The following is a 27,111-nucleotide window of genomic DNA, read 5'->3' as shown; positions in this document are numbered from 1 at the left end:
CTTATGTTTTTTTAAAATCAGAGCTAACAACACTGCATCTATTTTAGAAATTTAAATCTAATTTGCTTGATCGTAAGCATCGTTGAATAGAATAAAGTAATTACATATTTGTTCACTCAAATGCATGGCTGTGGCTCAGGGAACAGCACTATATGTGTTCAAATCTCATTTCAGTCCCATTTTGGGGGACTTGAATGCAAAACATGAAGTTGAAGAGAAAGTGCTACTCTCAGGTGAGATGTCAAACTAAGACCCAGTCTGCCTTCTCAACAGCCTGCAAAAAAAAACACTTTTTTGAAGAGGAACAGTGGTATTCTTACTGATGTCCTGGCTATTACTTTATCACTGAGCCAACATCATAGAACATAGATCATAGAACATAGAACAATACAGTGCAGAACAGGCCCTTCAGCCCTCGATGTTGCACCAACCTGTGAACTATTCTCAGCTCGTCCCCCTACACTGTCCCCAAAATCATCCATGTGCTTATCTAAGGATTGTTTAAATCTCCCTAATGTGGCTGAGTTAACTAGATTAGCAGGTGCGGCATTCCACGCCCTTACCACTCTCTGCGTAAAGAACTTTCCTCTGACTTAAATCTATCACCCCTCAATTTGTAGTTATGCCCTCTCGTACAAGCTGACGTCATTATCCTAGGAAAGAGACTTTCACTGTCTTTCCTATCTAATTCTCTGATCATCTTGTATGTCTCTATCAAATCCCCCCTTAGCCTTCTTCTTTCCAATGAAAACAGAACCAAGTCTCTCAGCCTTTCCTCATAAGACCTTCCCTTCAGACCAGGCAACATCCTGGTAAATCTCCTCTGCACCTTTTCCAATGCTTCCACATCCTTCCTGAAATATGGGGACCAGAACTGTACACAATACTCTAAGTGTGGCCACACCAGCATTTTGTAAAGTTGCAGCATGATATTGTGGTTCTGGAAGCTCAATCCCTCTACCAATGAAACCTAACACACCGTATGCCTTCTTCACAGCACTATCCACCTGGGTGGCAACTTTCCGGAATCTATGCACATGGACTCCAAGATCCCTCTGCACATCCACACTACCAATAATCTTTCCATTGACCCAGTACTCTGCCTTCCTGTTATCCATCCCAAGGTGCATCACCTCACATTTAGCTGCATTGAACTCTATTTGTCACCTCTCAGCCCAATTCTGCAGTTTATCTAAGTCCCTCTGCAACTTGTAATCATGACTCCAGAATTTCTGGTCATCATCCAATATATTCTTAATTTCCTATGTAACCTCAGTGGAAGAGCCAAAGTACTAAAGAACTGTTTCCACAGTTCTTCTGTCAAAGATCCAACTGGGTGAGCTAAACATTGAGTCCAAAATTCAATGCAAAACAATGAGAAGACAACTCAGAAACAGACAAAAAAAACTTTCCTCTGTTTGCACACATTCTGGTATTGTACCACACCAGGTTATAGTCCAACAGGTTTATTTGGAAGTGCTTTCGGAGCGCTGCTCCTTCATCAGGTGGTTGTGAAGAATAAGATTGTAAGACATAGAATTTATAGCAAAAGTTTACAGTGTGATGTAACTGAAATTATACATTGAAAAAAACCTGGATTGTTTGTTAAGTCTCTCATCTTTTAGAATGACCATGTTGGTTTCAGTTCTTTCATATGCAAATCGCAAAACTTTTCAAAAAAAAGTTACATTCTCAAGTGAACTTTAACAATTGGTGTCATGTCGGCCCAGATAATGTATTGAAGGTGGGAGCTTCCCTGTGATGCTGTCTGTGCCACATTGGTCAGACTGATTCTAATATAAAAGGTGGATTTACATAATCTAACATGGATTCATGCAGTTTTTGAGCAAAGTAAAATGTAATTCTGCAAGTACAAATTCACCCCACAAACTTACATGTGTGCATGTGCATGTGTGTGTATAGGAGTGTCTGTGTGCGTCTGTCTGTCTGTCTGTGTGTATAGTGCAATGGGGTCACCTGTAGTGTGACATGAACCTAAGGTCCCAGTTGAGGTCATCTTCATCGGTCCCCATGAAGATGGCCTCAACCGGGACCTTAGGTTCATGTCACACTACAGGTGATCTCATTGCACAACACATACCACACACACAGAACCTCTCTCATTCGCTCACACATACATTCCCACACACACCCTCTCACAGACTTATACCCCTTTACACTCACATACACACACTCTCTCTCACAAACACTCATATCCCCTCCACCCCCACAAACACACACACACACACACACACACACATGAACACATATACATATAAGTTTGTGGGGTTGGACCATAACCTGGTGTTGTGTGAGTTTTAACTTTGTATACCCCAGTGCAACACCAGCGTCTCCAAATCATGGCAATGTACTGCCACTGAATTCTTATTAGCTGCACTCTAATGTGTTTGGAGTATATCAGTAAAGGACGGTACTGTGAATCATTCAGAAACATTGCTTGCACATGTTTAGATTGGATTGTGACAGATTTATATCTGAGATTTCAAATGCAACTTTTACATTGCGGAATTTAGCTCCAGCTAATAGAAGTAGCTTTTCTCTGCATTAAGGATTCTTCCAATCCTTATAGCTGAAGCTGCTGGCAGAAACATTTATGGGTTGATGCACAAAATTTCAAATTAAAATGAGCCAGTTTAAAAATGAAATAAGATTCCATACCAGCACTTGGTTATCTGACAGCATGACAATAATTTGAGAATTGTAGTCCCATATCATTTTCCAAAAGTCCTTTGTGGTGTGTGGCAGTGGGTGTTGAGTTATAATGAATTCATTACTTTGATGAAATCCCTGGGATTAAATACAAAGCAAAGTACAAATGTACAAGAATGATAATCTCCATAATACAAATTCATCAGGTAATGCTTGTATCATTTATCAGCACATTCAAAATTACAAAACAAACAAAATGAGAAAAGCAAATCCAATTCTGGTACAAGTGAACCTCCGAACAGATGACAGTTATGCATTTCAGCAACATTTAGTGCAAAGGTTTGGTTCTTGGGCTGTATTAGAGCTTTCAAAATCAAGGTTGAGATTCTAGTTCAGTACTGATGGAGTGCTGCAGTGCTGGAGGTGCCATCATTTCAAATAAGACCTTGTACAGAGGGTCCATCTGCTCTGTCAGCTGGATGTAAGAGATCCTGTAGAAATACTACAAAGTAGACCAGGGAAATTCTCTCCAGTGTCCTGAGCAATATTTACCCCTCAACTAACGTTGCCACAGCAAATTGTTTGGATAGTATCCCATTGCTGCTGTGTCAGCTTCCAGTGTACAAATTGGATTCTGCATTTCCTACCTCACAACAGTGACTACATTCCAAAAGTATTTCCTTAACTGGCTGCTGCCCTGCTCTTTGTCCCATTTACTTTAACTAACCTTGTCACAATAGCTGTCAAAGTGGCTTTGATCCTTCAAACTACAGAATATCGCACCCACTACTGAATAAGCAGGTACATGACTGATTTTGTTCCACCTCTGCTCCCAGTTTGGACTTTGTTTGGACTGTGCTGCTACGACTGGGAAGACACCTGGCCCAGAAGTTCACCCAGGAAACTTCTGCAAAAGGTACGTGGGCATTTTTAATCTGATCTGGGTCCGAAGTAGGGATTCTGACCCACAGCAGACAACTTGAGCCATAGAGACATAATTCAGAGGGAGGAGAAAGGATGAGTGTAACCATAAATTAATTGATAAGTAGGATCTGGGCTCAGATTTCAAACCTCAGATTTAACTTGCAATACACACATTGAGTCACGTCATTTCTTTTTCTTTCTCTCTCTCTCTCTCTCTCATGGAATTCCAAGTCTGGCAGTACAAGTAGTACTTGCTTGAAAAGCACTAGGACCAACTAGTGGTGTCACTCAAAGATATCTAAGCTGTGATCTGTGAGCTTATTTCAGTCCAGTGAAGCATTTACTGGTCTCAAATATCTGCTCAATTCCACTTCCTTAAACATCTTAAATGACCTAAAACATCTAAAAGACTCATAATCGCTGTTTCCTGATTAATACAAGAATTCCTTTAGCACAAGGAAGATTAAAAAGCAGTGGTGAATCTTCCAAAATTTTAAGCTTAGGGAAGTGAAAAGCTTGCATTTTGTGAATGGTTCATATTTTTGCCTAACCATAAGGAGTCCACACATTAATAGAGACCTTCAGTCACAACCCGCAGCATTGTCCAACCATGATGTAAGCCTACACAGACTGTTTTTAACATGCTTACCGAAATGTAAGAAGCGTTGATGTAATCAGAGCCCTCTGCAGCTGAGGTTGACAGTCCAACTCTTGATCTCTCCACTAGAATGAAAAAAAACCCACTTACTTTCACCTACAGGTTACAGTAGATATTGGCAGTGCAGCAGACCAGCTCTCACAAAGATTCAGGGTTCCAGAATTCTCACATGAAGGGGATGCCTGCAATACAGCACTATGGTACCATGATGGACCTGAGAAACTACGACAATAGGTCTTTCCGCAATTTGCATTTTGCAATTTGCAAGGGGATGAATGAGAAAAGTCAGGGATGTTTCCCTCTCTGAGTATGATGCATTTTTACATAAAAGCATCACTTTGCACCCAAAAGATTAAGATCTGACATTAAATTACTTAGATTGGGTAATAATTTTAACTATTCATACCCTAAAATTGTTATCCTAATTAATCTGTTTCCCTTCTACCAGTTTTTGAAGTAATTAAATAAACATCTTTTTGTATAGCCCATCCCCCTCCTGTTGGATCAAGGTTTGCAAAGTTCAATTTCTTTCTGTCATCTCAGGAAAAATTTTGCAATGCTGATTAGGCAGTTGGAATGATGATAAATTATTTAAATCTTTCTTGTCATAGATGATGTTTGAAGATTTTTCAAAAACTTAAAAAGGATTCCTACTCAGTAATTTAAAACAAATTGTTAAGTTTTACCTCAATTATCTAGTTCCTGCTTCATAACCAGACGTAATGTTACTAGGCTAGCAACTAACAAATTGAGAGACATAACTCCCTCCCTAATGGCATTGTGGTCTACCTAGACCAACAGGACTGCAGTAGTTCAAGAAGACTGATCAACACCAGCTTCTCCAGAGCAACTAGGGACGGTCAATTAACATTGGCTCAGGAGGTGACATGCACATCCAATGAACAAATAATAATAATAACTTTAAAAATCTGAAGAATGTAATTTTAAATCCTGTCATGACAATTTGTAAATTTGAGTGCAGTTTTATACAGTAAAATAGCCAATATCATTAAAAATTTCAGCAAATTGTCAGAGAAACTGACTGGTGCCCTTGGCAGGACATTTGCTGTGCCAACGTGCCTGCCGTAGATGGGATTCCATTCCCACAATAATACAGTTGGCTCTGAATTGCTTTCTAAAGTGCCCCAGCCATGTCAAAGCACAACTCGAAGGCAGTTCATTATCACCCCCTCAGGGCTATGAGGGACAGGCAACAAAGGTTTGCAATAGACCATATCTCAAAAATGAAACAAAAATGATTTACATATTTCCACCAAGCCACTCTGTTCCAAGACCACTCTAATATGTACAATTATATATAAACTGAGAACAAATAGGTACGAATAAAGCCAAGCACTGCTCCAGATGAAGGAAAATATCTTGAGGAAAAAAGGGAAAAGTTGCCAGGAAACTCAATCCTGGTTAGTCACCTATAGTTCGTAGCTGCTGAGAACATAGTGTGTGCATGACAAGAAAGCTGTTTTCAGTTCACATTATGATGGGTTGCCCCTAATCAGATCTGCCAAACGACTAGTTTTTGAATTGATAAGATTCAGGTGCTTTTCATGCTAAATCAATTACACCCCTCTAGTAGTGTTCAGTATGAAAAGACAAACACAGCAATAGTGTATTCTTCTCAGTGAATTTGAATGTTTACGTGAAGGCAAGTGGACTTGGTACAAAAGTGCGAGTGAAATGCTATCATACCATATGTGCCTTCCTACGTTTGCGGGTGATACTTAAAATTATTGGTGGAATACCCTGAAGTCCTCCTGTCAGCCACACATTTAAATCTAAATGTCCGACCACTATCATCACAGAATGTCATAAAGTCTGTAAACGTTCAGTATTCCCAGCAATGTGGCATGACACTGGCAAACTTTCTTAAATATTTGTTTAGACGAAAAATAAAGCTTTCAAATTAAAAACTGAAATTCTTTCAATAACTCGACCTTCAAACCTACCGGGAATGATAGAGGAATTTCTGTTCTTGTCTCTGTTGCATTGCTTCAGTGCTGCAGAGTAATCACACTGCTTAGCGTGAGGCTGGCTCACCAACTGTTGAGAGAAATAAAGAAAAATTGAGGGTTAAAAGATAATTAATACTCTAAATATAAATATAAAATGTCTGTGAATTTGAACTCCATTTCTGTTTAAACAGTGAACTCGGATTCTGATATTGAGCCTTGGATTCTATAATTAGCTCCTTGATCTTAACTACCAAAACTCTGGCCTCAAACTTTATTCTGGAAATTCAAATTTGTTTAATTTTAACATGCTTCTGCCTACTAAAATATGCTAACCCACAACACAGAATGCCCACATGCATCTTCAACAATTTTCTTCCACCATGATTAAACAGACACCTCAATACTGTCCTCAGAAACTACACTCTCAGGTCACAAACACACAATTCATGACAGACAACAATTTATTTGTACTGTTTCATAATTTCCTGTATTCGCTGCTGGTGACAGAGTATTTACTACACCATGTACCCTAAACCATTGCAATAGAGCTCAATGCAAATTGATGTGGAACACCGTGGGCAGCACGGTGGCATAGTGGTTAGCACTGCTGCCTCACAGCGCCAGAGACCCGGGTTCAACTGACTCCACTGACTGTGGAGTTTGCACGTTCTCCCCGTGTCTGCGTGGGTTTCCTCCGGGTGCTCCGGTTTCCTCCCACAGTCCAAAGATGTGCAGGTCAGGTGAATTGGCCATGCTAAATTGCCCGTAGTGTTAGGTAAGGGGTAGATGTAGATGTAGATGTAGGGGTATGGGTGGGTTACGCTTCGGCGGGGCGGTGTGGACTTGTTGGCCCGAAGGGCCTGTTTCCATACTGTAAGTAATCTAATCTAAATCTGATCTTTCCACTAGGTGTGTTATCGTCCTCTAGCCTGAATATGGATTGATCTTTTCCAAGAGAAAAAGCCAATTCAGCCCTTAACCATAATATCCATTTTCTCATGGACATTTGATGCTGGAAATTTTAGATGACTGCAAGAATGTGGGAAGGTGTGGACAGGTTCTTGGGAGGTGGGAATTCCCTGAAAGTACACAGCCAAAGAGATGATTTTTACCAAGCGTCCTTTCACTTGCCTTTTTCATCCACCACACGCCACAGTCACAGAAAGTCTTGTGGGTTTGCCAAATTTCCCACGCTTCCTATTGATCTCTGCTATTCTGTTGTAACCAAGTACAGCTCCTCTGGGTTCAGGATGGCCTTTTTATTTGTCTAAGCATTGCCTCATTCTGGTACACCATTATCATTTGTTACTAACTCATCTTTGTTTTCTCTCCTTGTCCCACTTTTACTGATTCTGTTCCTCCTGATAAATCATTGGGGGGTTGCAACATGTTTCACTTTTGGGAAAAGCATCAAGGGGACAGGGTTTCTCTCTCGCTGCAGATGCTGTTCAACCTGCAGAGCGTTTGCAGCGTTGTTTTGATTATATTGCAGCTTTTTAGTCTTTCCTTTGCAACAACATTTTAAAACAAAAGTCTCCATTTGTCTATTAAAAATTTTATGAAAGCATTCCATTCAGATTATGCATATAATTCAAAAGTTAATAATGTACAATTATTCATGACCACAGACTTCCATTGAAGGTTGGAGCAGCTCCATAAGAATACTGCAATCTGACTTCTGTTGGTGAACTGGTCATTTTTAACTATCGGTGTTTCTACGGCCTGGGTTTTGGGCGTCGCGTGAGATAGTAATTGAGGGTGTTGGGGTGAGACAGAGATGGGTGGCAACATCAATTAAATTTGTTGCTGATGCTTTCCCAGGAAACATCTAAATAAGGTAAGAACTTTTGCATTTATATAGCACCTTTTCACAAATACTGGATGCATTGATGTACTTTATAGCCAAGGAAGTACTTTTGCGTTGTAGTCACTGCTGAATTTGGAAAATACAGCAGTGAATACATCTCAAAAGTACTTCCTTGGCTATAAAGCACATCAATGCATCCAGTATTTGTGAAAAGGTGCTATATAAATGCAAACGTTCTTATCTTATTTAGATGTTTCCAGTATTTTCCAAATGCAGCAGTCAATTTGTACACAGGAAAAGCTGACAAAAAAAACCAATGACCAGTCAAACTGTTATTGTGGTGTTGATTGAGGAACAAAATAATAGCCAGGAGAGAAAATAACTCCCCATCGCTCTTCAAAATAATGACATTGTTTTACATCCACACAATAACTCACTCAGTTTCGTGTCTCATCTGGAAGGTGTCATATCTGATAGAGTAGCAACAATGCAGCACTGGAGAGTCAGCTGTGATTTTTATACTGAAATCCTGAAGTGATGGTAAACTCAGAGTTCAGAGCAATAATGCTATCAACTGACATTAGAAAAGTGGACTCCATCTCAGATGATGACAAGGGAAGGGGGTCATATTTGATCATCCACAATAACTCAGACAATGCTAACATCTCACTCCCACTGAACATCATAATAAAATGCTCAAAATCAATAACAGTGAAATGACATTTTAATTTCTTTACCTTGAATTGCTTCTCTAGATTAGTTTTCCCGGAGGCCCCCAGTGTAAGAAGAGCATTGACATAGGCATATAAATGATTGGCAGGGACTTCTGTATCCTTATTAAAGATGGCCTCCACCAGGACATCATGAATGAAGATATACTGCTCCTATTAAGAAGGCATATGAGACATGAGATTGCATAAATAGTTCCAGTCAAGCATACCATGCATGGACCAAAACATATTAGTGATGTTGATTTAGACATTGTGTAAGAACAGTTCTCACTTTCTCCCCATTCAGTAAGAACAGCCTAGCAGCTAAGTAAGAAGCACTAGTACAAGAATTAAAAATGCCTTGTTCCCATACACATTTTGTTTCTAAGAGGGAAGTTTAAGGTGGTTCCAAATGTTGAAGGCAAGCTTCACAATGTTACATGCACAAGTTTATGACAAGGCTTTTTTTCAGCCAAAAGCTGTTGCCTTCTTTCAATCAGGTTGTGTGTGGAATTAACTTCCTGAGGAAGTGGTGGGTACAATTAAAAAGTTTAAAAGACATTTGAATAGGTATGTGAATAGGAAAGGTTTGGAGCAATATGGGCCAGGAGCGGGTAGTGTGAGACTTGTTTAATTTGGGATTATGTTCGGCATGGGCTGGTTGGAGCAAAGGGTCTGTTTCTGTGCTTATAACTCCATGACTTTAAATTTATTATTCCTTCATTACTCAAGATCTCCTGAACCCATTTCCCCGATAACCTAACAGATTATTAGATTGTGCACCCTCTAGTGTTGGCCAGAGTCCTTTCAGTCTCTGGCTCACTTCAACTCTCAGTTTGTTTCATTGTAGAAACTGTCTAAGGCAGGTCTTTCAATCTGCTGTTGCAGTTCAAATTACATTATGGAACAAACAGCCTTTATAGCCTTATACTTTGACACTGTTTCTCAATTAGTTATTCAGCTTCTGTCTGTATTTTTAATTTTCATATTCCTCTCCTGAATTTTAATAAGTGTTCTTACAGAACTTATGGGGCAACAAGCAATGCCAAATCATGATTTATCTTTGGCATTTGTGAAGTATAGACTTCACCCAAGAAATTGAGTTTATCCGTCAATTCCCTGCCTATGCATATATCTGTCAAGGTGCCTCTTAACCATTGCTATTGTATCTGCTTCCACCACTTCTTCTGGCAGCACATTCTTATACTTCCCATTCTCTGTGTAAAAAATCTTGCCTCTCCCATCTTCTTTAAACTTACCCCTTTAACTTAAAACTATGTCCCTTAGTAATCAACATTTCTACCCTGGGAACAAAAAAGTCTCTGACTATCCATTCAGTCCATGCCTCTCATAATTTTGTAAACTTCTATCAGGTCACCCCTCATCCTTGGATGATCCAGTGAAAACAAACCAAAAGTTTGTCCAGTCTCTCCTCAGAGCCAATACCCTCCAAACCCGGCAACATTCTGGTTAATTGTTTCTGTGCCCTCTCCAAAACTTCCATATCCTTCTGGTATCGTGGCAACCAAAACTGTCCACAACATTACAAATGTGGCCCAACTAAAGTTCTATATAGCTACAAAATGACCTGGAAATTTTTATACTGTGTTCTCTGACTGATGAAGGCAAGCATGTCACTTACCTTCTTGACCACCTTATCCATTGTGTGGCCAATTTCAGGGAACTGTGGACCTACGTGCCTAGATGCCTCAGTATGTTGATGTTACTAAGAGTTCTGCCATTTACTGTATACTTCCTTCCTGCATTACATCTTCCAAAATGCATCACTTCAGATTTGGCTGGATTAAACTCCATTTGCCTAGATTAGACTCCATTTGCCAATTCTCCACCCAAGTTTCCAGCTTATCCATATCCTACTGTGTCTTCTCGCAATCTTCCTCACTTCCCAATCTTTGTGTCACCTGCAAACTTACTAACCAGGCCACATACATTCTCCTCCAAATCATTTATATATATATGCATATCTCTGATCAGAAAAACGTCACTACTCTCTGTCTCTACAACTAAGCCAGTTCTGTATCTTTCTTACCAGCTCATCACAGATCCCATATGACTTCATCTTTTGTATCAGCCTGCCATTAGGGATCTTGTAAAAGGCCTTGCTAAAGTCCATATCAACATCTATCCACTGCCTTCATCAATCAAAGTCATAGAGTCATACAGCTTGGAAACAGACTCTTCAGTCCAACTCATCCATGCCAACTAGACAGCCCAAACCGACATTGTCTAATTTGCCAGCACTTGGCCCATATCCCTCTAAACTCTTCCTATTCGTGTACCCACCTAGATGTTTTTTAAATGTTGCAATTGTACCCACCTCCTCCATTTCCTCTGGCATCTCATTCCAAATATATATTATTTTCTGTGTGAAAAATGTTACCCCTCAGTTCCTTTTAAATTTTTTTCCTTCTCACCCTAAACCTAGTTTTGATCCCCCATACCCTGGGAAATGAACTTGGCTCTTCCCTCTATCCAAGCCCCTCATAATTTTACAAACCTCTATAAGGCCACCTCATAGCCTCCAACACTCCAGGGGTAGAAGGTCCAAACTGTTCATCCTCTCCCTCCTCTCCCTATGACTCAAACCCTCTGGGAGGCAAGCATGCCAAATTCACCATCCTGTCTACCTGTGACTCCACTTTCAAGGAACTATGCACCTGCATCCCTAGGTCTCTCTGTTCGGCAACACTCCCTAGGGACCCACCATTGATTTGACTTAGCAAAATACAACACCTTACATTTATCTAAATTAAACTTCATCGACTACTCATTGGCCCATTGGCCAATCTGCTCAAGGCCCCAATGTACTCCAAAATAATCATCTTGGTGGTCTTGTCAGTTCCACTAAAAAATCAAGTTTGTGAGACTCAACCTTCCTCACACAAAACCATGCTGATTGCTAATAAGTCCAAACTTTTCCAAATGTGAGTAAATCTTAACCCTAAAATCTTGTCCAATAATTTCCCCTATCATTGTCATAAAGTTTACCTGCCTATAATTCCCTGGATTATCCCTGCTGTCTCTGTTAAATAAAAGGAGCAACACTGGCTATTCTCAAGTCCTCTGGGAGCTCTCCTGTGACTAAAGAGACTGTAAGGATTTCATATAAGGCCCCAGCAATCCCCTCACCTGCCTCCTTTAGCATTCTGGGATAGGTCTCATCAGATCCTAGGGACTCGTCTACCTTAATGCTTTTTAATACAACAAACCCACCCTCCTCCTCCATTTTAATACTGACATGGCCCAGAACATCAACATACCCTTCATGAGACTTACCATCCACTATGTCCAATATTGATGCAAAGTATTCATTAAGGACCTCACCCACTTGCTCTGGTTCTATGCCTAAATTCCCTGTTTTGTCCTTGAGTGGACCTATTGTTTCCCTAACTATCCTCTTGCTCCTTCTAAATATATCAAATGCCTTGAGATTTTCCCTAATCCTATTTACCAAAGACATTTTATGGCCCTGGAGCTCTTATCTGCTCTCTTTGTACTCTTTTAGAGCTTTGTCTGTCTTCAAATCAAGATTTTTAGTTGGCTGTTTACAATATATTTTTACAGCATTCATCAGATCCTCTTGAACTGCTACTTTTTCTTTCTAGTGTGATACAATGTATTCTAACAATTCACAATTGCACTGAAAAAGAACATTTGGCATTCCTTCATTATAATAGCAGTTTTTGTTTTCTAAATGGCAAGGACAAACATTTCCTCATGAAAAGAGGTCAATCCCAAAATAGTTGGTTTCAAGCATTTATTCTAAGATAGTGATGACTTCTTCCAATATTTAGATCGCTTCTTACCTCTGTTTGTACTAAATAGTTCCTTTGTGTTCTGATGTGTTTGAGAAATCCCAGCACATTAACAGTGCCTTTGTGCTTGATTTGTTGCAGCATGCTGTCTATTACAATGTATGTGCCTGTTCTTCCAACACCAGCACTGTAAGAGAAACGACACTGAATATTATACATCGTATCAGCCAACTGTTTAACACTTCACCACAGCCACATCTATCTGTACAGGAGTCGACAGTAGTGAAAATACATAGCATGCGCCATTTTACAATCAGAATTCCCAAATCCAATTATTCACATCTCAAGCAAAAGAGATGGCTGTGCAGCATTTAACTCTGACTTTTCTGCCCTAATGCAGCAAAAATCCTCAGAATTATATAATGGATAAAGGGTCTGATCAGGTAATATGCTACTAATTGTTTTGAATTTTGGAATTAGATACAAAATGGCAGCACCCATCACCAATTTTGAAGAAATCTGCCCACAAAAATCCAGCAAGGTCTGTGTGGGTTGCACCATTCTCAAGTTTAGTTTAATTCTGGATGATTTTTCTGCATCCTGAAACAGTGATATCCTCAAAGGGTCTTGACCTACTCTTGGGAAATAAGGCAGGGCAGGTGACTGAGGTGTCAGTAGGGGAGCACTTTGGGGCCAGCGACCATAATTCTATTAGATTTAAAATAGTGATGGAAAAGGGTAGACCAGATCTAAAAGTTGAAGTTCTAAATTGGAGAAAGGCTAATTTTGATGGTATTAGGCAAGAATTTTCAAAAGCTGATTGGGGGCAGATGTTCAAAGGATGGCTGGAAAATGGGAAGCCTTCAGGAATGAGATAACGAGAATCCAGAGAAAGTATATCACTGTTAGGGTGAAAGGAAAGGCTGGTAGGTATAGGGAATGCTGGATGACTAAAGAAATTGAGGGTTCGGTTAAGAAAAGAAGGAAGCATATGTAAGGTATAGACAGGATAGATCGAGTGAATCCTTAAAAGAGTATAAAGGCAGCAGGAGTTTACTTAAGAGGGAAATCAGGAGGGCAAAAAGGGGACATGAGATAGCTTTGGCAAATAGAGTTAAGGAGAATCCAAAGGGTTTTTTACAAATACATTAAGGATAAAAGGGAGAGAATACGGCCCCTCAAAGGTCAGCAAGGCGGCCTTTGTGTGAAGCTGCAGAAAATGGGGGAGAAACTAAACGAATACTTTGCATCAGTATTTACTGTGGAAAGGGATCCGGAACATATAGAATGTAGGGAAATAGATGTGACACCTTGCAAAATGTCCACATTACAGAGGAGGAAGTGTTGGATGTCTTGAAACGCATAAACGTGGTTAAATCCACAGGACCTGATCAGGTGAACACGAGAACTCTGTGGGAAGCTAGAGAAGTGATTGCTGAGCCTCTTGCTGAGATATTTGTATCATCGATAGTCACAGGTGAGGTGCCGGAAGACTGGAGGTTTGCAAACGAGGTGTCACTCTTTAAGTAGGGTGATAAGGACAAGCTAGGGAACTATAGACCGGTGAGCCTGACATCGGTGGTGGGCAAGTTGTTGGAGGGAATCCTGAGGGACAGGATGTACATGTATTTGGAAAGGCAAGGACTGATTCGGGATAGTAAACATGGCTTTGTGTGTGGGAAATCATGTCTTACAAAGTTGATTGAGTTTTTTTGAGGAAGTAACAAAGAGGATTGATGAGGGTGGAGCGGTAGATGTGATCTATATGGACTTCGGTAAGGTGTTCGACAAGGTTCCCCATGGGAGACTGATTAGCAAGATTAGATCTCACGAAATACAGGGAGAACTAGCCATTTGGATACAGAACTGGCTCAAAGGTAGAAGACTGGCTCAAAGGTGGTGGGAGAGGGGTTTTTTTCAGACTGGAGGCCTGTGACCTGTGGAGTGCTACAAGGATCGGTGCTGGGACCTCTACTTTTTGTCATTTACATAAATGATTTGGATGTGAGCATAAGAGGTATAGTTAGTAAGTTTGCAGATGACACCAAAATTGGAGGTGTAGTGGACAGCGAAGAGGGTTACCTCAGATTACAACAGGATCGTGACCAGATGGGCAATGGGCTGAGAAGTGGCAGATGGAGTTTAATTCAGAAAAATGCAAGGTGCTGCATTTTGGGAAAGCAAATCTTAGCAGCACTTATACACTTAATGGTAAGTCCTAGGGAGTGTTGCTGAACAAAGAGACCTTGGAGTGCAGGTTCATAGCTCCTTGAAAGTGGAGTTGCAGATAGATAGGATAGTGAAGAAGGCGATGGTATGCTTTCCTTTATTGGTCAGAGTATTGAGTACAGGAGTTGGGAGATCATGTTGCAGCTGTACAGGACATTGGTTAGGCCACTGTTGGAATATTGCGTGCATTTCTGGTCTCCTTCCTATTGGAAAGATGTTGTGAAACTTGAAAGGCTTTAGAAAAGATTTACAAGGATGTTGTCAGCGTTGGAGGATTTGAGCTATAGGGAGAGGCTGAACAGGCTGGGGCTGTTTTCCCTGGAGCATCAGAGTTTGAGGGCTGACCTTATAGAGGTTTATAAAATTATGAGGGGCATGGATAGGATGAATAGAACTAGAGGGCATAGGTTTAGGTTGAGAGGGGAAAGATATAAAAGAGACATAAGGGGCAACTTTCTCACACAGAGGGTGGTACGTGTATGGAATGGGCTGCCAGAGGAAGTGGTGGAGGCTGGTACAATTGCAACAATTAAAAGGCATTTGGATGGGTATAAAAATAGGCAGGGTTTGGAGGGATATGGGCCTGGTGCTGGCAGGTGGGACTAGATTGGGTTGGGATATCTGGTGGCATGCACGGGTTGGACCGAAGGGTCTATTTCCATACTGTACGTCTCTATGACTCTGACTCTAATTCTCACAGACAGCAGGCCAGGAATGAAAATCTCGAATGAAAGTCGATCATTTTCATTCAAGAATGAAAAAAGACTGGTAGGTGCACATTGGATTAGAAAATATGTTAAAATATGATAAACAGACCTCTAAAATGTTGACAATGTATGTAACTTTAACATAATGGAGAAATGTAACAGATTTAAATGAGAATAATGATGACTTAATAAACTTTAAAACCCAATTACACCTTGTACACCAAAAGAAATAATATTTTTCAAGTTTTTTACAGAGATGCTAATAAGAAATGAAATTTAATCAAATCAGTCATTTGCAATTCAAAAATAAAATCAGAAATTGCCAGAAAAACAAGCAAGTCAGGCAGTATCTGCGGAGAGTAGGCAGAGTTTACATTTTGGCTCCAGTGACCTTTCTTCGGAATGATCAGAACGGTAAATTTCCAACTGAGTTTAATCTGCAAGTTGTTCACTGAGGAACAAGGAGTCACTGAGTGTGACTTCAGAATTTCCATATTTAACTGCTCAATGGCTGTTAATTTCCGAGGAATGATGATGAGTGCTGAGTATTTCACCATTGTTGTCATTGCAAGTTCTAAGTATTGAGATAGATGATTTTTGATTTAAAGCTAGCAATATTAATAAAAAGAAAGGTTGTATCAGATCAGTTGCTGCCTCTCTCTTTGTCACAAGTAAACATTGATCAATGGTACTCAGGGTAAGGGTTTTATAAGCTTTAAAGATAGGATTTAATGTCTTTAATGCATTATAATGTCTTCCTGGATTTGTTTCTCTTTATGAATGTGACATGGGCAGCAAGTTTCAAGACTTCTTTTTCAGGCTCAATAGTTGGATCCATTGTAACAACTAGCTCTTCAGCAATAGTCAAAGGAAAACCTGACTGCAGAAGCTCACATTGTTTGGTTGCTATGGATATGCAAAATTACCAACACCGTCAAAACACAGAAGAGAACAAAATTGCCAACTTTGTTCAATTCTGTTCCTCCCCTCTCCTGAACACCTTAAAAACCATTCTAACCAAATTCTTATGCGATAAAACCGATGTGCCAGATTATGTCCCTGAGGTATATGCCAATTTTAGTTTCAGTTAAAATCAACAATTGTGTAAAATTAGTAGCTGATCTAACACTATCAACTTCCATCGCAAGTCTTGAAGTCTTGTTAAAATTACTCATACTAGCCCAGTTTGCTGTAGCCATATAAATATTAGGCTTTAAGAGCAGATCAAAGACTGGGAAGTAACTCATCTTTTGACTCCACAAAACCTTTGTACCATATTCTAGGTCTAAGCCAGGAATATAACAGTTTTCTAAATAACAGCAGCTTCAACAATAAGCTCAATACCATTCAATACAAAACAGTCCATTGATTGGCACTCCATTCACTACTTTCATCAGTCCTTCCCTCAAACTGTGACAACTGGGTTACAAATACAGGATGCACTACAATAATTCACCTATGCTCCTCCAGCAGAGCTTTTCAAACACAATCTCAACCACCTGCAAGGAAAGGGCAGATGATGCATGGGAATATCATTAGCTGCAAGTCACCATCCAAATCATGCAGTGATATAGTTTTAAGTCACGATTGTGTGTCTTCACCTGGTCAAATTCCTAGAAAACCCTTTCTATCACCATTGTGATGGGTGATTTTATGCAACGTTTTATGCAACTATTGGTATTTTACCATTTTGAATTTGATAAACTTTGTTGGTGAATATGAGAAACAGCTACATTTATATAGCAATTAACATCCCCATATCATATTAAATCAGTAAACAACAAAATAATTAACCTTGAAGTGCAGTCATCATTATAGAGACATTACATGCACAGTAAAGACGTATAAACGTGTCAACTGAACAAATGCTGGAATTGCTTAAGGAAGAAATATTGGACAGGTGATGGGGTGAACTCCTTTATTTGAACATTAGATTCCATTATATCCATATGATTAGGCAGACACACCTTAAAGTAATGCATCATCTGAATCAAAAGTATAGCATTCCTTCAAGTCTGTCGCCATGACATCAATCTAGTGATCTAGTGGTACATTCTCAGCATGTTATTAAATGCGAGCGCATTGGAACTGGTCAGGCCATAAACTGGGATTCCTTGGAATTTTTCAAAAGTTGAGCCTGTGAGAACTCGTTACAGGATCAGTGATAAAGGAGATCATGCACTTTCCTTGATGGTTATCATCCATTACTCATATCATACAACCCCAAGTAATGCTCCTATCCTACTTCTTCCTTCATGATGAACCTTTCTCAGAACTTCTCAAAACCACAAAGCACTGAAAAATGTTGTCTTTTCCAATCACCTGCTCACCCTTCCAAGAAAGATTTTTTTAATGATGGTGATCTGGACTTCAACCATCAAGAAACATCGTTGAACATGTCAACTCATTGCAGCTATGATGTGAATGCTCAATAGCTGATAGCAAACACAGGGTAAACCACATAGGTCACCTATGCTAGCACTCAGTCTGTCACCTTCTCTTAAGTTAAAAGCATTTGAACACCATGTTTCCACAGTGAAAAATATCACATACCTGCAATGAACTACTACAGGTCCCATAAGATTGGTCTTAGCAGCCGCTGAACGTCGTATAAATGTTAAGACAGGAAGAGCATACTCGGGAACACCCATGTCAGGCCATTGAGTATAATGATATTGGGTCACTGTATGATCATTCTGCCTTCCTTTCTGGGATCCCTGTGTCAGAAAGCATAGTTTAGGTCTTCAGTAGTCTTTTCTTTATTTTAATAGTAGCTATACAGAGTAAGTCCATGCTTGCACGTTTTCACTCTTAGCTCATAGGAACTTAACATATCTGACAATATAAAAATAATACATTAAATTATCAAATTCTCAATCAAATCAAATTCTCTCTGCTGGGGATGTAATGATCAACAGGGAATATCTCTCAAAGATATCCCTCCCCTTAAATGTCTTTTCCATGGTCTTTCCCTTCATCCCTCATTTTCTTTTAGAATGGTGACATTACTTAAGTGGAAGGTTTTTTTTCCCATAAAAAATCTAAGCCAAACAGTACATCCAGAACAGTGGCATAAATCCAGTATGTGCCAGACAGCAAGGACCTCTTGAAGAAGAATGGAATACTTTTCATATTGAGTTAGTTTACAACATATGGAAGAAACATTGAAGGTCATTGGAAGTAAAAATAGAAAGCTGTGGAGAAACTCAGCAGATCTGGCAGCATCTATGGTGAGAGAAACAGAATTAATACTACAAGTCCAGCAGGACTCTTTTTCAGAACTGAAAAAGGCTGGAAGATGCCATTTTTATGCTGTTGGCAGTGTGGGAGGAGGACAAGAAAGTGGAACAGATTGTGAAGGTGATCAGAGCAAAGGATAAGGGTGTGATAATGGTGGAGAAGGAGAGAAAAATATATAAAATGTGTGTCAATGAGGATGTTCAAAAGATAAATGGGCCCATTCTGCTGAAAGAAAAGTCAACAAAATGCAAGCAGACTCATTTTCTCCATAGAGATGTAAAAATAGATGTCAATCTCACCTTCATCATCATTATCCTTTTGTTCTGATCGCCCTCAAATCTATTCCATTTCATGTTCCTCCCACTTGGTCAACAGAATGAAAAACATTATTTTCCAACCCCTTTCACTTCTGAAGAACAGTTATATCAGACTTAAAATATCAAAGTAATTCCTTTCTCCAGACCTGCTGAATTTCTCCATTGTTTTGATTTTATTTCGGATTTCCAGCATCTGTAGTATTTTGCTTTTATTGAAGGGTCTTAATATTGGAATAATTAAGAATTCATGTTTGGTTTAGTGAAGCCAGAGACTGAAAGTTTTTCGGATAGTTTGGAAAAGACCACAGTGGGGTGAGAAACAAGTATAGTCTATCTTCTGGAAAAGACTTCATTCCAAACAGTTAAGGAAACAACGTTACCTCAGAAGAAATGGTTAGCACATGCAGCTTCCAAGTCAGGAGTGCTCGGTCAAAAAAAGCTGCAGGTTATTAGAAGCTGAGAAGCAAAAAAATGTCAGTGCAGGCTTAGAGGACCAAAGGGCTAGTTCATGTCCTGTACTGTTCTTTGTTTGTTCTGAGGAAGTCTAAGCTCTCAGCTTTGGGGTGTTCATGCAAGATGACTATATAATTCACCAGTCAAACGTAAAGATTTTATATAGAGATGCAATTTTTCTGGATTTGAAATGCTCTGAAGTGATGGTATTAGGAAATATGTTTTGTCGGGTGTTTTAAGGTTGTCTAACTGTGTTTTATATCTAGACAGCTTAGTTTGTTTTTATTCTTTTGTGTGGTAAACTTCTATTCTGTCATTAGAGAACTCTGTGGCCACGTTTCAGTGAATACCCACCACGTTAATTAAAATTAAAAGAAAAAGATCTTTCATGGCAGATTTCATTCTGAGATTCAACCTGTCCAGTAGTCCTAATGACTGGGATCATAACACTGGACCTTCACATCCAGAGAGCTCTGTGGCAGTGAATCTATTTTAAAAACCCATGGTAAAGGACAGACTCCAATTCTGAGTTGTAAATGGGTCTCAATTAAATCAAAGCAAACTCAAAGTCTTTCTGAATGAGTGTTCACCCTAACTCTCCCATTACCAGTTTTAAAGAAACAGTTCCAGATTTTGTTTCTGCAATAGACATCAAATTTGACATCTCTTCATCCCTTGCAGGCAATATATTCATCAGTGGTTATAGTGTATGTACTTCAGTATAAGCAAGCTCATCTGCTGTGGGTAATTGAAGACCATGCAGATTACAGCAAAGTGGGCAGGAGCAGTCGGAAGATTACATAGATTACACTTCATGTTAAATATTAATATTAAATGTAAATATGGATTATAGCTCAACCTTCAAGCAATGACAGCCTTCTTATCTTGCCTAACTGCTAAATATCTAGAGGCATTTAGCTTTTTGTTGCAAACTCCAAAATATACTGCAAAGAACAATTCCATTTATATGGAAACATATTCGTGTGGAGTCCATCTGCCCTCTTACAGATTACCCCACTTGAGTAAATGAGATAAGGGGATCAATTATAACATGCTACAAATTAATTAACAGCAAGAGACAAAACTGGATCAGAATATTCATTGATTGAAAAGGTTATGAGAGGTTATTTTTCCCTCCTTGATTCTTTTTTTGTGTTTGTGTACACGCATTTCCACATACCTTCTTAAACTTTGTGTTCCGAATAGAAAACTGCCTAACAGTGTAATAGGACAATACTTTCGAGCTCTTCAGTGAGACAAGAATGTTTCCATATTCTTCACTGTTTTCTGACGGCCAGTACTGATCACATTTCCTCTGAACAGAAATAAGAATTCATGACATGGAAAAATCATGCATTTTCAATCCAGGATCATTTGTTGTTTTAACACAGGATGGCTTTCATTCAGCAAGGTTACTACTCTTCACTTGGAATAGAATGCAGGCATCTCTCCATAGTGACCTGACTGTGCTGCCATGACCTGGATGAACTTCCATGCTGAGTACTCAGAATGGAAACTGTATCATTTTCCAATGTGAACATCTATTAGGTCATACTAAATCTGAATGTCAAGTAAAGAAATGCAGCGTCTTTAATTAATGTCCAGTGTGGAATGGGACTCTATGGGCATGGGGCAAGTAAAATCGATGTTCCCTGGCTCATTATAAATGTGTACAAAAGAGAAACTAAGCCTCAAATGTTTTACAAAACTGGACAGACATTGACTAATAGAAGCATTTGAAGCAAAGCAGAAGCAATGTCTCCACTTTTAATTCCAAAGCAAATGAAATAAAATGACTGGTTGTCCATTGTGTTATTCCTAGTCACACAGATCTTAATGCAAGAATTTTCAAATATCAAACTCACCCTTCCCTTTTCCACCAGGTTGGTGATCATAACAATAACTCCCACATTGTGTTCCCATATCATCCGCCAGAAATCTGCAGCTGTCGATCTAAGTGGCCCTTGAGCTGCTATATAGGCTTTCTGTCTGTCATAGCTCTGTTAAAGGTAGTTAAGAAATACACTGCATGAACATCCTTCATCCTTTTTATTCAGTACATCTGTAACAAGATCAGATCCAAGACAAATCTATATACATTCTACGAAGATGTAGGAAAATCATTCATACTTTTAGAGATAAAAGTGACGAAGACATGTATTTACAATAATGCAAGTAAAATTAAAACAAACACACTTCACCTTTCTTCTTCTTTGAGACCATAGAACTATGATTAATAGGAGCAGGATTAGGCCATTCAATACCTTGAGCCATTCAGCAGGTTCATGAGTGTTCCATAATTCCTCATGTCCAGTTTCTTGCCCTTTCCCCATTACTTTTGATTCCCCTACTAATAACCTATCTACCTCAGCTCTCTAACACAAGGATTTCCAAAGACTCTCAATCATAAGAAGAAATTTCTCCTTATCTCAGTCTTGTATTGATGCCCTTTTATTCTGAGACCGTACTCTCTGGTCCTAGAGTCTCCCCCCTCCCCCACCCCAGGGAAACATCCTCTCAGTGTTTAGCCTGTCAAATTCAATAAGAATCCTATATGCTTAAATGAGCTCACCACTGATTCTTCTAAATTCCCAAGAGAAGAGTCCCAACCTGTTTAATCTTTGCTTTCAGGCAATCTCTCCATACCAGGGATCATCCTTTTCTGAACTGCCTCCAATGGAATAATATCTCTTCTCAAATAAGGGGATCAAAACTCCAGATGTGGTCTCACCAGCACCTTGTACAGTTGCAGTAAGACTTTTTTACTCTTATTCGCCAAACCCCTTGAAATAAGGGCTAACATTCCATTAGCTGTGTGCTAACTTTCCGTGTCTTGTGCACAATTACCTCCAAGTCACTTTGTGTTGCAGCTTTCCGTAGTTTTTCTCCATTTGAATAATACTGTTATTTTGTTTTTCCTCCCAAAGTGAATAACTTAATGTTTTTTCACGTCGTGCTCCATTTGCCAGCTTCTCGACCATTTACTTAATCTTTCAGTATCACTGTTAAACTGTTTATATCTTTCTCGCAATCTGCCTCCCAATCTATTATTGTGTCATCTGCAATTTGGCTACAGCACATTCCGTTCCTTCCGCCAGGTCATTAATATATAGTTGTAAACATTTGTGATCCCAGCACTGATCCCTGTGGAACCCTAATGATCACCATCACCAACCTGAGAAATAACCCCTCCACTCACTATTTCCTGCCCATTAGCCAATATGCCACCTCCAACACCATGAGCTTTCATCTTAAAACTTAAGATTGTGTGAGGTATCTTTTTGAATGCCTTCTGGAAGTCCAGATATAACATATTTACTAGCTCCCCTCCATTCACTCTAAGTGAGACTTCCTCGAAAATCTCTAATAAAATCAATCAGACATGATTTTCTTTTCATGCCATGCCTACTCTACTTAATTAGAGTATGATTTTTTCAAATATTTTACTATTACTTCCTTAATAATTGATTCGAATACTTTCCAACAATAGATGTAAGGCTAATTGGCCGAGAGTTACCCACTTTTTACCTCCGTCCTTTTTGGAATAGGGATGTCACATTAACAATTTTCCAATCCTCCGGAATCCAAGGAGTTTGTGAAACCTAGATCCAATGCATCCACTATCTTTGTAGCTACCTTTAAGATCTAGGATGCAAGCCATCAGGTCCAGGGGACTTATCTGTCTTTAGCTCCATCAGTTTGTTTAATACAATGTATTGCCACTACCCAGCAGGGTAGCTGACCAGGAGATTCTCAAGCTTTCATGGCCTTCCTTCAGGCATATGGAAAGATATATATGCTGATAATCAACACCTTGTAGCCAAAAGGTGAGTGCAGCTTCCATGGTCAATGAATCCTGATTTGTATTTGAAAACAAAGCTTCTGATCCAGAGGTAGGAATGGTTTCACTGTGGTAAGACCACCTTACTAAAAAGGGTATTTATAATAAAATAGATAATATAATAAACGTAAAAAAAATCTGATATGCAACCCCCACGCCACTTTCCTTTCCATCTTCCAGAACATTGGCAACTTACCTTTGCAAAGACTTGACCTCTACTTTAGGTTCATCATCTATTTGCTTCTTGAGCAAGTCAACATGGTACACTTCTTGCATTGGGAAATCTGAGAACTCAAATTTCATTGAAGCTCCTTGTCCCTTCACTTGGAACTCCTCTGATCCTCAGAAGCTTCTCACTAGAAATTAGTCACCCCTCAAAGATGTGTTTATATCTCATGTCATCAAGGTCTTTGGCTGCTGAAACCTTCACTCATAAATTTTCTCATCTCTACGTTTGACTATTAAGTTTTTCTGCTGGCTATTCTGTTTTCTTCCACCAGATTTAAGCTTGTCCAATACCTCTGCTGTCCAGGTCAAGTCCTGTTCATCCATCAGCCTTGTGCTCAATGACCTACACTAGCTGATAGTCTGCCGATTATTTAATATTAATGTTCATGTCCTTGTTTTCAAATCATTGTTTAAATTCATCCCTCCCAATTGCTGTAATCTCCTGCAGCCCTGCAAACTCTGTGGAGATATCAGCATTCCTCCAATTCTGTTCTCTTGTGCATCTTTGGTGGGCCAGCTCTCAGTTATATTGGCCTAAAATCTGAATTGCCTTCCTAAACCTCTCTGTCGCTTTAAAATGATCCTTAAAATCCACTTCTGTGGCAGTTTATTTTATGCCTTAATATTTCATCTTGTGGCTTGCCACTGAAGTAATCATTGCCTTTGGATCTTTGAAAGTGTGACAGTAAAGTTAGTGTTGCTTTGCGGGCTTTTTATTTGTGGGGGAGTTGTGATTATAGTTAATCGATGAAACTAACGAGGGCAGAGAAATCTCTTTGCAAGCTCATCTCCAATGTTTGGGATGCCAATTGGAATAGAAAACTGAAATATCCAAAATTTCTACTTTGGTAGAAATGCCAGATAATGTACTTTCATTGGAATTCTGTTAATCCTTGATAGCTTTCAATCCAGATTTCCAGCATACATAGTGTATGCTGGTGTAGTCCGTCAATTTTCCCTTAAAGTTACAGTGGTCAGTTGTGACCATATAACTGGCATCAGCATGTATTCATGTTCTATCCTTCAGTCGGAATACTAGTGAGCAATGCCACAGAAGATACACTATTAGAACAACATTTTCAACTTCTTAAGGAAGTGGTAATGTTGTAGCACTAAGCTGCATGCAAAAACATTGGATAGTAAATAGCCAAGGAGTTATAATGTGAAATTTTGTACTATTAGGGATGTTTTCAGAGAAATTCTATAAAATATAAAAATGATCAACAACAATAATAACGTGATAAACAACAATAAGTTCAAAACCATTTCTCCCACCATCCCCGAATATGAAAGGAGCTCTGTACTTTACTTACATCGACGTAATTTGCATTGATGTAATCACTGTGCTTAGAGTCTTTTTCCACAAGTGGGGCAAGTTTAACCCTGCTATGGTCAACTGGAACAAGAAATATCTCATTTACTTTATTCAGAATTGAATGATGTAATTTTTAAAATAGTTAATGCAGGTTTAAAAACTATCAAATTAATCCAAGCAAGCAGAAAATTAATATAAATCACACATTCCAAATTAATCATTTTACATCAAATAGGGATATTTCTAGCAAGTTTTGAGAAGACTTGTAGCTCAGGTTGAGGTTCTGGATGTAGGTTTTTTTCGCTGAGCTGGAAGGTTCATTTTCAGACATTTCATTACCATACTAGGTAACATCTTCAATGAACCTCCAGATGAAGCCTAGTATGGTGTCAAAACATCTGAAAATGAACCTTCCAGTTCAGCGAGCAAACCTACATCCAGGGATATTTCTCTTGGATTTGGCTGTTGGCTTCTTACTCTGGCGGGGACACGTGGGCTGCATAAGGACATGTGATACATTTGAGTAAATGCAATATCCCGTTCCAAAAAAAATGCACAAGAAAAAAGCATGCCAAGATTGCATGAGGCAAGCAAAATCAGGACATTCAGCATATGATGAAAAAGAAAAAAAATTAATGTTTCAAATTTATGATATTTAATTGTGCTGAATCTTAGCCAAAAAAATGTAAATGCCGCTGAGGATTTTGGAGGGTTTTAACTGCAAGATCTAGAGCATTTTGTTGCCATATCTTGTCTAATTTACCTTATTACCTACCTGATGTGCTCCCATGGCATCCCTCTTGTCTGTGTAAGAGCAGGTAAAGCAGCATTTGGAAGATGAGATGATTAGGACTGGCATTACAATTTCAGTCCCTGCAGTAAAGATGATACTCGAGATTCACAACTTGCTTTCCTCTTTGATCCAGCTATGGCTACGTCTATGATCTCAGGAGTGTGCATGGCATTTGTCAATCACATTCTCACTCTCAAAACCAGTGCAAAGCTTCCCTGTTATTCCAATATTCCAGTATGACAGTGCCAATGATGTTATTGTTAGAGTGGGACATGGGTGATGCCTCCTATTACTTGCTATTGGTAATAACAGAAGCAAACAAAGTGCCCCCAGTGGGAAGAGCAGGCTCAACAAAGGCAGTTAACCTGGGTGGAGTTATTGATAGCAGGGATCAGGATCAGTAAAAATGTATCTGTCACTGAGGAAATCCAAGAGAGCACAAAGAGGTTGTTTTGCAAATTGTTGGAGGACCAAATTGAAAAGTGAGCTATCAGTATGACAATTAGTGGATCTTTCAAAAACTGAGTTGAGGAATAAAAGAGTTACTATCACATTAGAAGGCTGTGATGACTGAAGTACCATAAGGATCAATAATCAGGCCCCAGCTGTTCACAATATCCATCAATGATTTAGAAGTGGGGACTAAATTACTATTTCAAGTTTGCCAATGATATAAAGCTAATTTGGGAGGGTGGGGCAGGGGTGCGCGAGATGTACGAGATGTAAAGCAGTTTCAGGAAATCTTGGATAGACTTAGTGAGTGGACAAGAACTTTGTAGTTGGAACATAATGTTGGAAACTGTGAGGTTATTCACTTTAGTAAGAGGAACAAGTATGCTTTTAGTGGTAAAAAGTGTGGATGTGCAAAGGGACCTGAGATCCTTGTCAAATGACTGAAGGCTAACATGCAGGTCATAAATGTTAGCATTTATTGCAAAAGGATTTGAGTATAGGACTAACAAAGTCTTGCTTCAATTGTAAAGGACTTTGGTTAGATTGCACCTAGCATTCTATGTACATGTTTGGGGTCTCCTTACCTCAGGAATAATATTGTTGCCAAAGAAAGAGTACAGTAAAGGTACACCAGACTTTGTTACTAGGATGGCAGGGCTGTCTGATGGAGATTGAGTAAATGCTGCCTACATTCTCTATAGTTTTGAAGCAGGAAAGGTGATTTCATTAAATGAACAGAATACCTAAAATGTATAGACAGGGTAGATACTTGTAAGATGTTTTCCCTGATTGGGGAGTGTAGAACTAGGGAAGAAAAAATAAAAGTAGGGGAGTGAGTTTTTTTCAAAGTCAGAGCATTGTAAATCATTGGAACCCTCTATCTGTTGAAAATTAGTATTTGAGTATGTTTAATGTGCAGATTGACAAATTTCTGATTCCCAGTGACAGAGTTATGGGGATAACCTGGGTAAAAGGCATTGAAGTATTCGATCAGCCATGCTTGTATTAAATGGCAAAACA

At 39.2% G+C, this 27,111-nt stretch overlaps 1 protein-coding gene across 3 annotated transcripts in view; it reads right to left on the bottom strand.

Moving 5' to 3' along the window:
- Nucleotides 1-27,111, bottom strand: part of LOC140458182 (receptor-type tyrosine-protein phosphatase zeta-like) — a 254,311-nt gene that overhangs the window by 13,704 nt on the left and 213,496 nt on the right. For all 3 annotated transcript variants that reach the window (XM_072552397.1, XM_072552395.1, XM_072552398.1), the window contains 9 exons: nucleotides 24,844-24,926; nucleotides 21,327-21,461; nucleotides 20,642-20,776; nucleotides 18,005-18,168; nucleotides 12,567-12,702; nucleotides 8,767-8,913; nucleotides 6,217-6,310; nucleotides 4,244-4,317; nucleotides 2,680-2,808 (listed from right to left, as the gene is read on the bottom strand). In XM_072552397.1, coding sequence (XP_072408498.1) covers nucleotides 2,680-2,808; nucleotides 4,244-4,317; nucleotides 6,217-6,310; nucleotides 8,767-8,913; nucleotides 12,567-12,702; nucleotides 18,005-18,168; nucleotides 20,642-20,776; nucleotides 21,327-21,461; nucleotides 24,844-24,926 — 1,097 coding nt within the window. The remainder of the gene's footprint in view (nucleotides 1-2,679; nucleotides 2,809-4,243; nucleotides 4,318-6,216; nucleotides 6,311-8,766; nucleotides 8,914-12,566; nucleotides 12,703-18,004; nucleotides 18,169-20,641; nucleotides 20,777-21,326; nucleotides 21,462-24,843; nucleotides 24,927-27,111) is intronic.

Source organism: Chiloscyllium punctatum, chromosome 32 (assembly GCF_047496795.1).
Source record: "Chiloscyllium punctatum isolate Juve2018m chromosome 32, sChiPun1.3, whole genome shotgun sequence".
Classification (NCBI taxonomy): Eukaryota; Metazoa; Chordata; class Chondrichthyes; order Orectolobiformes; family Hemiscylliidae; genus Chiloscyllium; species Chiloscyllium punctatum.
The sequence above is the reverse complement of the archived record's forward strand: the minus strand, read 5'-3'. Positions and strand labels throughout refer to the sequence as shown.